Source organism: Dendrobates tinctorius, unplaced genomic scaffold (assembly GCF_039654945.1).
Source record: "Dendrobates tinctorius isolate UK_male_01 unplaced genomic scaffold, ASM3965494v1 ptg000111l, whole genome shotgun sequence".
NCBI lineage: Eukaryota > Metazoa > Chordata > Amphibia > Anura > Dendrobatidae > Dendrobates > Dendrobates tinctorius.
In genome coordinates this window covers 43,911,410-43,929,570 of record NW_027361779.1, presented here as the reverse complement: position 1 = coordinate 43,929,570, position 18,161 = coordinate 43,911,410, and the positions used below count along the sequence as shown (strand labels likewise).

The 18,161-nt window shown below is 41.8% G+C and overlaps 1 protein-coding gene across 2 annotated transcripts in view; it reads right to left on the bottom strand.

The window, feature by feature from the left end:
- Window positions 1–18,161, bottom strand: part of PHIP (PHIP subunit of CUL4-Ring ligase complex) — a 412,470-nt gene that overhangs the window by 117,873 nt on the left and 276,436 nt on the right. For both annotated transcript variants that reach the window (XM_073589700.1, XM_073589702.1), the window contains exons 26-28: window positions 12,980–13,104; window positions 6,926–7,008; window positions 5,146–5,257 (exon numbers count right to left, since the gene is read on the bottom strand). In XM_073589700.1, the coding sequence (XP_073445801.1) occupies window positions 5,146–5,257; window positions 6,926–7,008; window positions 12,980–13,104 (320 nt within the window). The remainder of the gene's footprint in view (window positions 1–5,145; window positions 5,258–6,925; window positions 7,009–12,979; window positions 13,105–18,161) is intronic.

Sequence of the window (18,161 nt, the reverse complement as noted above, 5' to 3'; positions counted from 1 at the left end):
GCTGCAGCTGGCAATAAGAGATAGGCTGCAAGAGGGACATGCTGGAAATCTGATTGGAAAAGTGAGGAAATTGGTTATTGCCGCCAGAACCCCTAAAATTGATTCCATCTTGAAGAGACGTGCTGGAAAAGGGCAATTGTTGATCAACTAAAACTGTTTCTTATAGATATGGCGAACCCTCAGGTAACCCTAAATGAAGGTCAATGGACACAGGTGGCTGGATTGAAGGAATTGCTTTATCACCCATTTACTGTGACTAAAAAATTACAAGCTGAGGATTTAACTACTGGCATTTTCATGAGGGAGCGGAAGAACTTGCTATTTTGCTGTTTAATCGCACATGGCATTTTTGCTTCAATGAAACGGAGACACAGCTATTGGAAAATAAAATTTTTCTGGCAGCTGTTTATGTGGACCCAAGTCATCGTATATTGCTTGATGATCAACAGCTTACTAAAGGAAAAGAAGCTCTGACTGAGGTAGCAGTTAGGATGAGTGGCCTACAGGAGGACTGCCAGGCGCAAGAGGACTCGGGTCCTGACAGTGCTACTGCTGCCATATCTTCATCCTCATCAGTTGAGGAGTTTGACTTTGACAAGTGTTTGTATGACATGGAGCAGGCAAAGCGTTGTCGCAAGGAAAAAGATTTCACTCTGTCTCCTATAGCAAGCAGATTGACCATATTTCAGCAAAATGTTTCACTTGTTCTCAAAGAAATAGAAAAATTCAACCGTTCATCAAAACTGACTGTGCATGAGGCAATTCCTTTATATCCGGAAAATGTTAGAGATGTTGCCCATGTGGTTACGGCTTTGCCTCCAACCCAAGTTACTGTAGAGGTTGTTCTCTAGCCTTAAAATTATTAGGTCAGATTTTAGGTCATCTATGAAGGAGGATCTGATGGAGGCAATTTTATTTCTTAGAACAAATTCATAGACTGCACAAATGTTATTTAGTATGTTTTTGTTGAAAACTGTTTTTTGCCACTTATAGTTTATTACAAACAATATATATATATATATATATATATATATATACATACACACACACACATACACACACACACACACTATATATATATATGTAATCAATATTACATAGTGTATTACACGTTTACAATTTATTACAGTTTTTTGTGTTCTAAAGTTGTATTCCAATAAATATTATGTTCTATCTAAAATCTTGATTATTGTATCATAAAAATGATTTAATGTCTGATGTTCGCATTGTACTAGAATAAATTCTTCACTTAAATATAAGCAATATATGTGAGAGTCGGAGTCATGGAGTCGGATTTGGAGTCGGAGTTGGTGTAAGGGAAATTGAGGAGTCGGAGTCGCAGGTTTGGCTTACCGACTTCCACAGCCCTGCTTGATACCAGCAGCTGCTATTTTGTTTTATCCTGTTTTATTAGATTCCCCCTTTTCCCTCCTCTGTTCTCAGGAGCGCCAGTGTTTATTATACCCACATCAACAAGGTAAATCATTCAAATAGTAGTTTTCAAATAATTTTTCTTGAAGGGAATCTGTCAGCAAGATCAACACCAACAAACCACATAAATAGGCATGCAAGTCTTCGAATTATAAGTCTATTGACACCTTTATATCTTTAATCTGTTACTGCATTCTTGAGTAATTAGCATTTTAATACATATGCATATTAGTCATCACATGCTCTGACCAGGATAAACATTTAAGGAGCCACTGCCTCCTGAGGTTGTTTCTTCACTCAACTCTAACTTTTAGCTTGAATGATAGCTCACTGTATGATTTTCTTGCCCGACGCATGAAGTCACAGAGACCGTGAGATATTAATAAAACTTAAGTGCCTGGTGCCGTGAGGGAAACCAGCCCTGGAGAAAGAGACTTGAGACTTGTCTCTACCTATGGTGTTTTTAATTAACTTTAGTAATCCTTTTTCCCCTTTATATTAGGGAAACAGATTGAAAATTGATTCTCTGTAATCCTAAAAAAAAGGCAGAAAACAGTGTCTCCAATTGTGCAGGCGGTATTGTCTTCCATATAGATGTCAGGACCATTTACTAACGCTCTTGGCTTTCAGGTACTGGTATTGATGATTTTTTGCCTTGTGTCTTCGGTCCAAATGCCCACCAAAGTGTGGTTCACTGCCTAAGAACTGGATCACGGGACAATATTCTCCAGGACAGGCGAATATGCCTTCCCTGCATCTTTCTGTCTTGCGCGCTGGCTTCTCTTTAGTATTTTTTTTTTTTTTTTTACTGCGATGTTTGTTCTAAAATAAAAATATATATATATTTGCAATTTATACTTCCCTACAGATAAGATCCAGTTTTCTGTCCAATTTCATTACCTGCGGCGCGCTCCCCACAGACTCCTCGGTGCCTTCCAAGGGTTGGGACTAATTAGGCTTCGGCCTAATCACTCGAAGGGGCCTACTGCAGTCCTCATATTTCCCGCTGGAGCCAGGCCTCTAATTTAGGCCTTGGTTTCAGCTACAGCCTAGTTGGCGATTAAGGGTCATGAGTGACCCCCAGGAGTTAAAACCGGACCCAGGCTTCAACCTGTGCATGCTCCTCTTCCTCTCTCCCTGGGCTCCACTATATTTCCTGCACGATGACTACCTGAGGCATACCGCCTATGTGTGCTTTCTACCAACACCACTAACATTCTATCTATACTTGAGTTCCTCATCCCAGATGAAAGGGATCGTCCACTACGAGCAAAGCTCCTTTCCAGGACCAGGTAGGTTGTCTATGTCTATTCCTCAAGAAACAGATATTCACAAAACTCCAGCTGCATTCTCCCCTTCCCTACAGGGTTCTCAGTTCTGCTATATCATCTGAGTGGATTGCACACACCAGCCTGTCCTTTCGGCCCTAGTCACATTATTGCCCGAGTCCGCAAAAGAATCCCCATTCGGCCAACAGATGTGTCCTGCGTTACTTGCACACATAGAGCTTCCCCTGCCTTTTTTGGATCTGGAGCCCACTGAAACCCGAGCATGCCCCTTCCCTTAAAGGCCGTTATTCTGTCTCTATGACCAATGTGTCTAAACCTTGGACACAGTTATGGAGCATTTAACTATGCTAACAACAATTTTGCACCTGGTCTACATCCAGAATAAGTCAGATCCAAGAACTACTCTGCACCAACATGGCTGATCGCGGTAGTTGTCCAAGTGACCGCAACATCCTATTCCACAGCAGCCATTAGTTTGTCCCTTTTACATTGACAGGGCTAGTTGGTGGCTCTCCCTGTTCACATCCCATCCGAAAAAGTCACTGGTGTGACTTGAATCAACCATCAAGATGGGACACACAGTCGCATAGCCATCACAGAGGTCTCTCAGATTCTGGCCTTGACAGAATAAGAATTGTGCCAATCTTGGTGGTCCACACACTTGATTTAGACTAGTAAATTACAAATTTCCAAAGCAACGAAGGACTATCTGCAAGAAAGTGGTCTCTCCACTCGGAAGTCTTCTTTCAGATTGGAGTGACTCACCGGGAAACCAGACATTGACCCGATACCAATTATATTTAACTAAACTGCTCAAGAAGATCAAGTCATAAATTCCCATCATAATCGTCCCTCAGACTGGTATAGAAGATCCTGGTAGGCAAAAGTAATCAGTCTTCACAAGATTCCCAGTGGCGACTCCTGGATTATCCAGACCTACTTTCCTTCTTTCAAATGTATTCGTTGCCGCTCAATTTAACAGCAAGGCTGTTGAAGCCACAGTTGTGAAGGCTTCAGTTTTTCCAATGATTCCGACTATGATTAAGAGCACGTACGTCATAGTTGCCAAAATGCGCTTCTCTCTCCTTTTCAAAAGCATCTGGATTTAGGCACGTAATCAGGTCTTTCCTTCAAGGTGTGGCTCACTCAGTTCCTCTTTACTGTCTCCCTTTGGATCCATGGGATCTCATCCTGGTCCTTGAGGCCTTACAGTACCCCGCTCTTGCTCTCCTGGCAAGATGCTTTACTGGTAGTAATTATTTCCATTAGACCAGTCTCCAGATGACAGCAATCTCCCATCATTGTGTTCCTTGCTAATCTTCAGAATGAAGTAGTCTTCGGCCAGTACCTTATTTTCTCCCTAAGGTAACTTTTAACCTTAATGAGGCAACTGCTCTACTTTTCTTCTGTAGATCTCTCTCTCTCATCCGACGGCATAATTTTTTAACAAAAGTTGGAAGTGGTCAGGGCGGTACATCACCATCTACCTGTCAGTGATGGTCTCATTCAGATGTTCAGACTCTCGTTGAGGTTTCTCCTCCTCTAAGTCATCTATCACGTGCTGGATATGTTCTTCTAATCTGAAAGTGTATTTAGCTAAGGACAGGGTGCCACTGCTAAATGTTACGACACTCAAAATTTTACAGGGTTCATACTTTCATGCTGGCCAACATGAGTCTACGAAGAATGGCTCTGCAAGCGGCAGTTACCTAGGTTACAGACTTACAACCCCTCTAAACTTTTTTTTATGCTCTTCTGTTTCCCCATCCATGGGACATGCCGTCATTTAATGTGTCCCCTCAATGAAGCGACCAAGAAGACAGGTTGTTTGGTGCAAAGTTTCCTGTAGATTTATTGGATGACACAGCACCCATCCTTAAGGCCCTTCGGAAAATTTTATTTCCATTGTGGACTGTGACCTCTTGCTCTTTTCTACTGTACCATTTCACTTGTCTTTTACAAAACTTGAAGATCATGTATTCTGATTCTTTCAGAGTTTTATTCCATCATAAATTCAGGAGAAAAATTAATCACTGTGGTTTTGCCACCAATTTTCTTAGAGATTTTTCCAAGGAATTCAACTTATGCATCGTAAACAGTGAATATGTAGAGGAGATCTGCAGCATGAAGTGATACATTGAGTATTTAAAAATTTAGACTACAAGTCATTATCCTTAACAAGTGAATGAGGTTTGCTAATATCTCATTTAAAGTTGCCAATACTGTGCTATGCTGTGGAAAATACAGAAGAAAAATCTGCCCTTGTGAACATACCACAAGTTTCCTTTATTGTTAGAGAACATACGAATGTGGGACAGAAGAAATCCCGATCATGTGAATATTTCAGCTTGTACAGTGTTGGCTTTTGCATGTCAAAACATAGTCATTTACAACACATAAGAAAATGTAATAAATAAATGCATACCAGACATTGTAGCACTGGAAAAGGCTATCCGGGTAATCTTCTTGTAGTGGTTCCTGGCTCTCAATAGTTCCAAACCACCAAGCATCATCAATAACAGACCGAAACCGAAGCCCTATGAGATAAAAAGTTATATCTTGCTATAATAAAAGTAGAGATTGCATTACTGCTCGCAGATACAGCCAGGGTCTGCCTCTATCACGCAGCCATTAACAGCATGAAAACAGAGGAGGCGTGCAGTACTCGGCTATTGGACAATTATAAAGGACACATAGGCTCAAAGAATGGATGCACTGTCAAAGAAGTTCCGACGAGTCTACTTGGGAAAAAGTTCAATATAAGAAAGACACTCGCTCTTCTACAGCAGCGGATGGAGCCGAGCATTGCCTGCTGCAGTTAACAGCTTAACCCCTTTGCGACATGTGCCATACATGTACAAGTCAGAATTAGGTCAATGGAGCATGAGGTCTGCCGAAGATCCTGTGCTCATCATTATAGAGCTTCCTTTGAAACCCTGCCTGCGGCCACGATTCAAAGGAGACCGTGATTTTTTATATATGCAGCAATGCCAATCACAACTTCAAGTTCTCTAAAAGGACAATTAAGAACAGTTAAAAATAGACTGTTTAAAAAATATGAAATTAAAAAAAATAAAGTTCAAACCACTCCCATTTAAAATTAAGAAAAAAAACACATATGGTATTGCAGCATTCATCAAAGTCTGATCTACCAAAATATAAAAATAATTACCTTGATGGGTAAACACTGTAAACGAAAAAAAAATAATCAAGAATGCCAAAAATATTTTTTTGTTGTAGCTGCAAAAATGCAGTAACAAGTGATCAAAAGATCACACCACATTTATCCTAAAACGGTATCAATAAAAACTTAGTCATGCTCTGGGGAGAAAGGAAGAAAAAAAAAAAAAAAAAAAAATAAAAAAAAAAAAAAAAACAGCTCCATCAATACAAAATTAAAAACGTCATGAGTCTCGGAAAATGGCGACGATCCAAAAATGTTTTTTGGTGTTTTTTTGCAAACTGATTTTTTTCACCCATAAAATAGTTTTTTTTTAAAAATGGACATGTTTGGCATGGCCATAATCATACGGATGAGCAGAATAGTGTTATGATGTAATTTCTGAAACAAAATGTACAAGATAAAAAAAATTCCCCCAAAAAAGTCAGAATTGCGTGTTTTTTTTTCTCAATTTTTCTGCCAATTTTTTTCCAGTTTTCCAGAAAACTGTGGTAAAAGGAATAGTGTCATTCAAAAGTACAACTAGTCCCGTATAAACAAGCTCTCATGTCACGCAAAAAATGGAAATTGGAAAGGCAGCATCTATTAAAGTCTGAAGTACTAAATATCATAATTTTCATGTATATTTAATGCTGTATTTATATAAAAAAAAAAAAAAATGCCAGAAGTGAGGTGTTTTGATGATCCAATAATGGAAAAATAATGTGATTACAAAATGGTATGTACATCAAGCAGGGAAAAAAATAAATAAATGAATGAAAAACAAACAGCGTTCTTCAAATGAGTATACGATATTAGATAATGCCAGGAATCGAGGAAAAAAAAATCCTTATAAGACGCTTATAAAAAGGGAGACGAGAAAAAAAAAAAAAGAAAAAGAAAACCTGGTGACAGAGGGAGAGGTTCAAAGTATGTCTTTTTATGTGCCATTGAATGTACACTATGCTGAAAAAGCCACATTTAGGAACAGGGACGGTTATCATAATCCTACAAATCTTTATTGGCTACAGCCAGGCATACATACCTATTTTCCACTGTCTACGATGTGCTTCATCAAATTGCTGACGAAGAACCAGGAAGTCTATCACATCTGGCATATCATGATATCTGAACCAAGACACAACAACATTACCAGCCATATAACAATCAATATTAGAATAAAATCTCAAAACTTCTAATTATACACTACATGCAGTTGTCTTTCTACTGACACATGAATTGAAGGAATACTAATATGATTTAACATCAATGTCTTTTTAGTGTTGTGTTTCCTTTCCATATTCGTGCTTGTGTTTCCCCCTTACCCTCTTCTTCCAAGAGCCATAACCTTTTTTCTTTTTCTGATTACATAGCTGTGTGAGGACATTTTTTTTTCAGGATGAGTTGTAGATTTGAATTGCACCATTCATTTTTATATTTTATGTACTGAAAAGCAAGAAAAAAATTCCAAATGTGTCGGAATCTCACACAAAAAAAATATTGTTTTCTTTGAACAGTGTTCACTATTCAGTAAAAATGACCTGGCAATTTGATTCTCCAGGGCAATACAAGTACAGGACTGTCAGCACAGAATGAATGTTCAAATTAAGTACAGGCGCTCTGTGCACCCTTTGGCACATCCAAAAATTTAAGTGCACTTTCCAAATTCTTGTTTTGCATCTACCTCTGTTTTTCTCTGGCTCTATAAAGCCAGAGCTGTCAATCGAAGAAGCAGGTGGTGATACAGGGAAAACAAGTAGGTGTAAAGGTGCACTTACAGTGGCATGTAAAATTTTGGGCAACACTGGTCAAAATTACTGTTATTGTGAACAGTTAAGCAAATTGAAGATGAAATGATCTCTTTTAGGGCTAAAGTTAAAGATGACACATTTCCTTTGTATTTTAGGCAAAAAAAATAGTCATTTTTTACATTTTAGAAATGACAAAAAGGAAAATGGGCCGATGCAGATTTTTGGGCACCCTTGGAGGTTTGTGTGCTCAGATAACTTTAACCAAGGTTTCACACCTTAATTAGCTTGTTAGGGTTATGGCTCGATAACCATCATCATTAGGAAAGGCCAAGTGATTCAAATATCCCTGCCTTCTAAAAACCCGGCGTCTTCTAACCTTGTGCAAAAAAACAACAACAAAAAAAAAACAGCAGCTATGGGGTTCTTCTAACTAAGCAGCTGCCGAGAACTCTGAAAATGAAAATGGAGGCCGCCCACAAAGCAGGAGAAGGCTATAAGATGGCAAATCATTTTCAAGTTGCCCTTTCCTCAGTTAGAAAAGTACCGTATTTTGCAGATAAGACGCACCCCAAATTTTGGGGTGGGAAATGGGGAAAACTTTTTATTTTTTAAATCAAAATGGTGGTGCATCTTATAATCCGTTTTACTGGTAACTTACCTGAGAGATGGTGGAGGTCACAGGAGGCAGGATCGCTGCTTCCAGAGGCAAGAGTGGGGCGATGCTGCGGTGCCTGGGCGCTCAGATGTCAGAGCTGGTGAGGTGATGACGGGAGTCCCATTTCCAATTCTCTTCTCTATGGTGGGCCTCGGGAAAATGATCGCCAGAGGCGCTGCATGCACAAATGGAGATCTAGTTTCCCAAGGTCTCAATCTGTGCATGCACTGCCTTCGGAGGCCACTTTCCAAAAGCCTGCTGCAGAAAATGAACGAGAAAGGTGACTCTGCTCACCGGCACAGACATCTAATGAGATCCCAAGTACCGCAGCATTGCCCCACTCCTGTTGCCACCGGCCTCCTAAAGCAGCGACCCCGACTCCTGTGATCCAGGTAAGCTCAATACTGATTTATAAGCCGCATTCCCATTTAGTTCCCAAATTTGGAGGAAAAAAGTTGAGTCTTATAATCTGAAAAATAAGGTAAATTTGAAATGGCAGTTAACAGGAATGGCAAATGTCAAGATAAGGTCTGGAAGACCAAGCAAAATTTCAGTGAGAGCTGCATGTAGGATTGCCAGAGACGCAAATCAGAACCCCCACTTGACTGCAAAAGATCTTCAGAAACATTGAGCAGACTCTGGAGTTATGGTTCATTGTTCTACTTTGCAGAGACACCTGCACAAATATGGCCTTCATGGAAAGCCATTAGCAGAAAACCTCTCCTGTGTCCACACCATAAAATTAAGCATCAGAAGTATACAAAACAACATCTAAACAAGCTTGATGCATTTTGGAAACAAGTCATGTGTACCGATGAGGTTAAATTCAAACTCTGGTCATAATGATCAAGCTGTGTGTGGAGAAAAAAGGGCACAGAATTTCAGGAAAAGAACATCTCATCAGCTATTAAGCATGGGGGTGGATCCCTCATGCTTTGAAGTTGTATTGCAGCCAATGGCAAGGGGGAGATTTTATGAGTAAAGGAAAGAATGCATGCAATGAAATTTCAACAAAATTCTTGATGCAAACCTAACACGATCTGTAAAAAAAAGCTGAAGTTGAAAAGAGACTGGCTTATGATCCTAAACACACATCAAAATCCACAGACTACCTCAAAAGGTGCAAGCTGAAGGTTTTACAATGGCTCTCACTGTCCCCTAATCAGAACATAAATGAAAATCTGTGGCTAGACTTCAAAATAAAAGGGCAGATGATCCAGGAATCTCACAGAACTGAACGAAGCTTCCACAGAAGAATGGATGAATATCTCTCAAACAAGAATTGAAAGACTCTTGGCTGACCAAAAAAAAAAAAAAAAAAAAAAAAAAAAAAAAAAGCGTTTACAAGCTATGATACTTGCAAAAGAGGGTTGTGAGGCAGTGACCGGTGTCACATGTAGGGTTCGCTGTGTGTTCCCCCAGGATGCGCAGAGGCATATTGAGGCCATGAGTGCATTCAAGTCACAGGCGTAGCTGTAGTTGCAATGCAGACTAAAGGGAGTATAGGTCTTAGACATGTTAGTTGCCCAAGTCAGATTTAGGGAAAACCTGCTCTAGGCTTTTATATTGAAACAGACTACAGATGGAAGTGGTGCAGTCTGTTTCATTCCCGGCCCAGGTTTTCCATGTGGGTGAAGGCCACAGGTTGCTAGTTATAAACCCTGCAGTATAGGGTTTAGGCGTGTCAGTTTGGTGTTTGCTAGAGTGCAGCGCAGTAGGCTTTGCAGAGCTCCACTTGTGTTAGGCAACACAGGCAAGCGGAGCCAAACAGCCAAGGGAGCTGAGAGGTCTGGCATCCACAGCGGTGTAATCGCCCATGGCATCCGGTCAAGGAGGAGGACTGGCGTGTTTATTGACTACAAACTGGAGGGTATGGTTCCCTACTGTATTACGGAAGATATCGTGTACTGTATAGTGCTGTGAGTTGGACATTAAAGCTTTGAGTTGAACATTATAGAGCCTTTTACGTTGGAACTTTGCTGGGTCATTGCCTCATCACTGCATAGGGTGCTACCGCTGCACTACAGGGTGATACTATGTACTAACCATGCAGGGTGCCCAAACTCTTGCATTGGCTTATTTTCCTTTTTGCAAGTTTTAAAATGCCCCCCCTCGGCTTATACGCGAGTCATATACCGGGGGTGGGCGGGGGTTTCAGAGACCATACTCACCCCTCCTGGCACGTCTCTGCAGCCCGCTTCTCCCTCGGTCGTCTGCTTCCTGCGTTCAGCGGTCACGTGGTACAGCTCATTAAACTCATGAATATGCGCATATTTATGAGTTTAATGAGCAGTAACACGTGACCGCTGAATGCAGGAAGCAGACGACCGATGGAGAAGCAGGGGCTGCAGAGAAGACCGTGCACCAGGAGGGGGTGAGTATGATGGGGGCAGAGCAATATTCACCTGTCCCCGTTCCATCGCCGTGCACCGCTGTGTCTCCGGTTCCTCCTGCTGTGACATTCAGCTCAGAGGGCGCGATAACGTAGTCAGTGCGCGCCCTCTGCTGAACATCACTGCAGAGACCCGGGAGACACAGCGGTGGACGGCGATGGAACAGGGTGCGGTAAATATCGCCGGAGCTGGGGGCTCAGGACACCGGCACCTGGCCCCACGAGACTTTTAATTGCAGCAGCAGCAAATAAGGGGTATCTATGGAGACTCATTAACCGTTGTGCAGCAGCATATGGGGGGGTATTTATGGGGCAGCATTAACCCTTGTGCAGCAGCATATGGGGGGTATTTATAGAGCATCTTATGGGGCAGCATTAAACCTTGTGCAGCAGCATATTATGGTGGGTATTTATGGAGCATCTTATGGAGCAGCGTTAACCCTTGTGCAGCAGCATATGGGGGTATTTATGGAGCACCATTAACCCTTGTGCAGCAGCATATTATAGGGGTATTATGGAGCATCTTATGGGGCAGCATTAACCCTTGTGCAGCAGCATATGGGGGGTATTTATGGAGCATCTTACGGGGTATCATTAACCCTTGTGCAGCAGCATATGGGGGGTATTTATGGAGCATCTTACGGGGTATCATTAACCCTTGTGCAGCAGCATATGGGGGTATTTATGGAACATCTGATGGGCAGCATTAACCCTTGTGCAGCAGCATATGGGGGGCATTTATGGAGCATCTTATGGGGCAGCATTAACCCTTGTGCAGCAGCATATGGGGGGTATTTATGGAGCATCTTCTTGGGCCAGCATTAACCCTTGTGCAGCTGTATATGGGGCTTTTATCTATGGAGCATCTTCTTGGACCACCATTAACCCTAGGCTTATTCGCAAGTCAATAAGTTTTCCCAGTTTTTTGTGGCACAATTAGGGGGGGGGTTGGCTTATACACGAATATATACGGATATACGGGTATTTTGCCTAAAATACAAAGGAAACATGTTTAACTTAAGGCCTTTTGGAGATCATTTCATCTTCAACTAGCTTAGCCGCTTACAACAACAGTAAATTTTACAATGGGATGCCGAAATTTTTACATGCCACTGCAAATGTTTGGCCATGACAATGGTGCACCGAGCACCTGTACTTGGTCTGATCAGTCATTCTATACTGACAAGACACCCTTTAAGTGGTGAAAATAAACTGAGAACTCTGCTGGTGGAACAGTATAAGGGCTTATTATTATTCGCATGGCGGGCTTAAGTTTATATTGATACGTCATTTACTGACGGGGTTAATTTTATATTTTGATAGATCGAACATTTACAGACAGTGATATTTCACTTGAATTTTTTTTCCTTTTTTTTTTTAAATGGGGAAGGGGATTTAAATTTTTAGAACATTTTCTAGGCAACTTGATCCAGTGAATGTTCGACCGTTTATATTATACACTGAAGATCCACAAAATTGCAGTACAGAGTAAAAATCATTTCCTCCTATGAAGACCAGCCACATGCTGGTCTTCACAGGAGAACAGCCATGGTATGGCAGGAACAGGGGTCTTAAATAGAAGTTGCCACGATTTTCATTTTTTTTATTAATAATTATTGATTATATAATGAATTATTTTTAATACAAAATTAAATTCACTACGTGAACTTTCTTTTTATTATTTTTCTGTAGCCACTGGGGACTTCCATTTGTGTTCATCTCTGTGGGGCGCATTATACTGTACGGTGCTCTGTGGGGTCACTATACTGTATGGGGGGCAATTAGAACTTCTGCTATGGGACCACATGATTTCTACGTACACCTGTGGTGCTACCCCCCCAGAGCCGTGTATCTAAAGTCCATCATGGCAATACCCCACGGAGCAGTGTATCCAATGCCCACTATATTACACCACTGCTATCATTGAAGTTGACAGAGTGGGGTCACACATTTCTAAGGCAGTAGTAGTGTAGTGTGTGACACCATTCCATCCACTTCAATGGGGCAGTGGTGTAATGTGTGCCCCCCCCGCCCCCCCCCCGCTCCGTTCACTTATATGGGAGCAGTGATGTAATGTGTGACCCCGCTCTGTCTACTTCTATGGGAGTAGTAATATAATGGATGGAGAGGGGTCACGTATTACACCACTACTCCCATAGAAATTGACAGAGCGGGGACACACAAGTCATGCGTGTGAAAACACTTATGACAAGCTATTTATTGATAGGATTTTTTTTATGTTTTCCAACCCACAAAAAAAATTTAAAAAAACAATACAAATTTAAAAAAAAATTAACTCACTTCATTGTAAATGCGCCTCCAGTCAATTTACCAGTGTCTGAATCAAGGAAGGCTAGTTTAAGGCAGCAGAGAGTAGGTAGGCCCACTTCATACTTTATTCCAACTATTTTCATAAGTTCTTGCTCCTTGAAAATGGAAATAAAAGAAAGACGCTATTTATAAAAAAAAAAAAAAAAAAAAAAAAACACAGGCAACTTAACTGAAATAGTTTTGTATGGAAACAAATAAAATTGGATTAAGGGTATTTTACAGAGATAAAATGCCAATGGACCATAACAAAGACCTGTACTTGATCTGTGATCTATAGAAACTAGAGGTCACTGAGCAGGTATGGCCAATTCACTCTAAGGCTATGTGCACACGTTGCGGATTCCGCTGCGGTTTTTTCCGCGCGGAAACGCAGGTAAAACCGCAGGTAAAGTGACCTGCGGTTTTCCTGCGTTTTGGTCTGCGGTTTTGCCCTGCGGTTTCACACCTCTACTATGGTAGAGGTATGAAACCGCTGCGGAAACCGCACAAACAATTGACATGCTGCGGTTTGTAAACCGCAGCAAAACCGCGCGGAAAAAACCGCACCGTCAGCACAGCGTTTTTGAAACCCCATAGGGTTTCATTGTACTGTACTTGGTCAGCGGAACTGCTGCGTTTCCGCAGCGGCAAAACCGCTGCGGAAACGCAGCAGAAACCGCACCGTGTGCACACAGCCTAAGGGTACGTTTCCACGGTCAGTATTAGCAGCGCTTTGGACGCAGCTCCATCCAAAGCGCTGCCGGCTTTTGTACGTGCGGTGATCCCGCATGTGTTCATTGAATCATGCGGAATCACCGCGTCCTATACATAGACCTGCTGTGGTCTATACCGACGCACCGCATGTCCGGTTACGCAGGGAAGCCGGAGAAGTCCCTGCACGCATAGTGGAGATGGGATTTCATAAAATTCCCTCCACTATGCTGTAACATCTGGCTGATGCGGACCGAATGCTTATGCGATAAGGTAGTGCTTAAAAATGAAACCAATGGCAACATTTTCCTTATTTATTTGTAAGTGTGAATAAAGTCTCAGTGTAACTCAAGCCGTGAAGTGCAATGTCACTACTTTTGCTACTTGCATAATTACAATTTAGTCAAGCTGACAACCTCTCACACTTTACCAGTTTAACAAAGATCAATCAATGCCTTAAAGTAACCCAACACCCTACACAAAATAACAGGATTTTTGTGCTTAGGGTAAAATTCCACTCTCATTTAATATATTTGAGGAGTGACCTGCTACTAAGAGACCGACATTATGTAATAAATTAAAAAGAACCTGTCACCACTTTTCTGGCCTACCAGCTAAAAATATCAGTTAATTGAGTGTCATCTATGCATTCCACAACTACTTATGAAACCCCCTGACTCCCCATGTATCACTCATAAACCTTTTTAATTGCTCCCGCGCTGTATGGTAATGTGTTCAGTCTGGTCCGATGGGCGTTGCTTCGGTTCCTTCAAGCCTCCCCTCCTCGGCTTGCTGTACGGATTCCTTGACGTAAATAACGCAGATCGCTTAGAGATTTCGTGCGTGCGCAGTCAAATGGGATCTCGCCCGTGCACAGTATGCTTTGCCCAACTGCGGCAAGAAGGAAGTGAGGCAAGAAGGAAGAGGTAACATACCATCTGAATGGCTGTGAGCTTCTACAATTTTGTGGAAGAAGAGGCATCCAAATGTTGTCATGCAGTCTGCTCGCTATGAAAAGAAAGTCAGAAAGGACTATTTGGACACTGGATACTATGCCTAGGAGTGACATAGTGACAAACAGCAACAGAACAGGCTGTTAATCAAGCTTCATTGCATGCTGACTAAACAGAATACTATATAAAAAAAAAAATTTAGAGGCATGCAGCAAACTCAGGGCTTGCATCTAGAGCCCCTTTAGAGAAGATGTCCCAAAAAACCTCCTAAGGGGCTCTGGATGCAAAACCTGGTGTCACTATGTTGCTCAGGACCGCCATGCCCTACTGACAAATGTCACCCTGGGAGTGTCAGCCTTTTCATTCACTAGGTCAACAAGACACAGCGGATCAGATAGAAGCAAAGTTTTGGTTTTGGAGAGACAAGTGACCCTTGAATAATTAGCAGGTGGACTGGATCACAGTAGCCATCTATGCTGCATTAAGGACAAAAACTCAGGATGTTACCATTCCCTGAAAAGTATGTCACATTGCGCAACAAAATTTCAGGGAAGTTCTTGTCCCCTTAGAAAGTTTTATTGTATCCTATAGATTTTGATATGCTGAACACGAATATGTGCTCCAAAAGTCTGTATCACATAAGGTTTTTAAGAAACAACAGTTTATAGTCTACATTATGACGTCAGAGACACTACATACATGTGCATCGATGTCAGTAGCAAAAGTAATTGTTCAAAAGTGTTTTGCAGACGACTATCGTTTATAATCCATATCAGATGCTTCTCGAATAAGATTCCAGCAATAGTCAGCCAGCATTGATGTACTTTACTTTCCCTGGTACCTTTTCTCCATCAGCGCATTGTCTTGGTGAAATCTTTCACCGTGTTCGTCGCTAAGGCTGGTTTCACACTAGCGGATTTTAGCGCTGCGCTTAATGCGCGTCCGTGCGCATGCATCATGCGCCCCTATCTTTAACATGGGGGCGCATGGTCTAGCGTATGCATACATTCGTATGCGTTTATGTGCGCATGCGGTTTTCTGTATTGTGCGCCTAGGCGCGCTGGACGCAACCTGTTGCTTTTTTGGTCCGTCTGACCAGTCTCAAAAAAACCTTCAGAAAGTTGTGGGAAGCAGGGTGTGTTGCAGTCCGCGCTGCCGAGATTCACAAATCACCTGGGATGCAAGATGTTGTACCAGTGTACTCCTTTATTTCCTCCTACGCGTTTCGGCGCCCTTCCTGGCACCTTCCTCAGGGAATCCCTGTTATCCCTGAGGAAGGTGCCAGGAAGGGCGCCGAAACGCGTAGGAGGAAATAAAGGAGTACACTGGTACAACATCTTGCATCCCAGGTGATTTGTGAATCTCGGCAGCGCGGACTGCAACACACCCTGCTTCCCACAACTTTCTGAAGGTTTTTCCACGTGCGAGTGGTTGGTGGAGGTCCTGCAGCAGCTGATTCTGTGATATGCTCTCAAGCCAGTTGTGGGTTACACAACTGGAATAGGTGAGTGGAACTGTATTATACCGCTCATACTTCTAGTGTCACTAGTGATAGGGCACTATTGCGCCTCTTGTTCCCCCCACCATTTTTGTATTGATACAGTCTCAAAAAAAAGCACGTTTGCGCACTGAATATGCAAAAAAAAATATCACATTACAGTCTATGGGAACGCAGTGATATGGACAGTCACTCTGCTAGTTGAGGCACCCAGCCATTGCGGGGCCTTCTCTATTTCTTTATGGACAAATATGTTCAAACCCCCCCTATTTCTATTTACATAACTCCCCTGATGAATCCCCGTTATTGAGTAGGAAACGCATAGGGAGCCAATACCCCTTCTGACGACTGGGGGTAACACTATATGGTCGATTTGGGGCCTGTCCTTGTTAGGGCAGGAGCAACTGGGCACGACAGGGAGGACAGGGAAAACTGCACACCTGTAACCCTATTAACCTCCTTTTTTCATATGCTGTCCTGCGCTGATATATGGACCTGAATACCCGGCAGGTGACCTCTGAAAAATACGCCGGGGCGCTTATGTCCATGAGTAATGGTGAGACCGAACCATTTTTTAAATGAGCACTGATACGCACGAGCACCATTATGTCTGTATATGTGTTGTTTATGTGATGTCGTAGGTTTTAATGAATTATTAAAGGTTATATTTTATTTTGAATGGGAATCCTCCAAGCTATTGACACTTCTTTAATCTTTGCAACACTTATTCTTGGAAATTTCAGTCGAAAGGAGAAAAAAGGCTTCCGATTCTTTGTTCATTGCTTTGACAAAATTCATCATAAGCCCAAGTTTAATATGCAAAGGAAGGAGAAATATCTTTGCTGGATCAACAAGAGGATTATGTTTAACATTCTTCTGTCCAGCAATCAGGTTTTCGCGGAGCGGCCAGTCCTTTCTGAAATAGTGCATTTCTCATGCACGACTATCCCACTCACAAAACAATACTTGGTGTATCCAAGCTGCAGTCCAGGAAGAAGTGCAACAACTTTTAGATCACCACATATGTTCCAGTTATAATTTATATTAATATTGGTCAACAGTAACTCCATGTTCTCATACGTTTCTTTCATGTGTACGGCATGTCCAACAGGTATAGACAGATATTTCTATTGTGTAGTAAAACAGCATTCAGACTTAAACCTGACGAATCAATGAACCGTCGTCATTCCTTCGGGTCATGTTCGCATCCAAGAGCACCAAACAACCCCAAGACGTCATTGCAAAAGATTAAACTGTCGACATGGTTGAAAAATTGATTATGGTCTTCTTGATGACTGCGAAAAACAAACTCTTGTTCCTGTTAATAAGAGATTCTGTTCTTGTAGCCTTGATCCCAATAATTCTGCCTGCCTTTTTGACAATTTCAAATCTCTAACCAAGTCAATCAGATCGGCATGACCAAACAGATGTGGATTAGACGTAGAAGGCTCAGTCTGGGTCTGCAGAAGTTTCATTTTCCACTGTCATTGTTAGTTCATCTTCGTCGTCCTCTATTGTACATACTTTGGGCGGCTTTGGAACACACAGACTTTCATCATGTGGCACTGGTCTTATGGCTGAAGATTAGGGTATTCTATTGATTTGTTCTTTACTGAATATCCTTTTACATTTGTAAGGCAGAAGTAGCAATCTGTTACATGATCTTTCTGCTCTCTCCAGATCATTGGGACAGCGAACGGCATTGAAGGTCGTGATCCATTCAGCCATGCTCTAAGTATGTCAGTATGGTCTTTGGTTCCTCCCCTAACCAGGAGATGTGGTATGCTCCGTACACTGTCAGCCGAATGGTTCACTGCGCCTGCGCGGAATTCGCATAATAAGTGCTTGCGTATGTGTAGATCAGCTATTTATGTTATTTCAGTGGAAAATTCAGAATATACTGTTTCAGAAAAAGTTCATGAGTTTTTAGAATTATGACAGAATATTATGTTTTGTATCATTTCTCAAAAACCTTACATGATAGCAAAAATCTGAAACCATTTCCAAAATC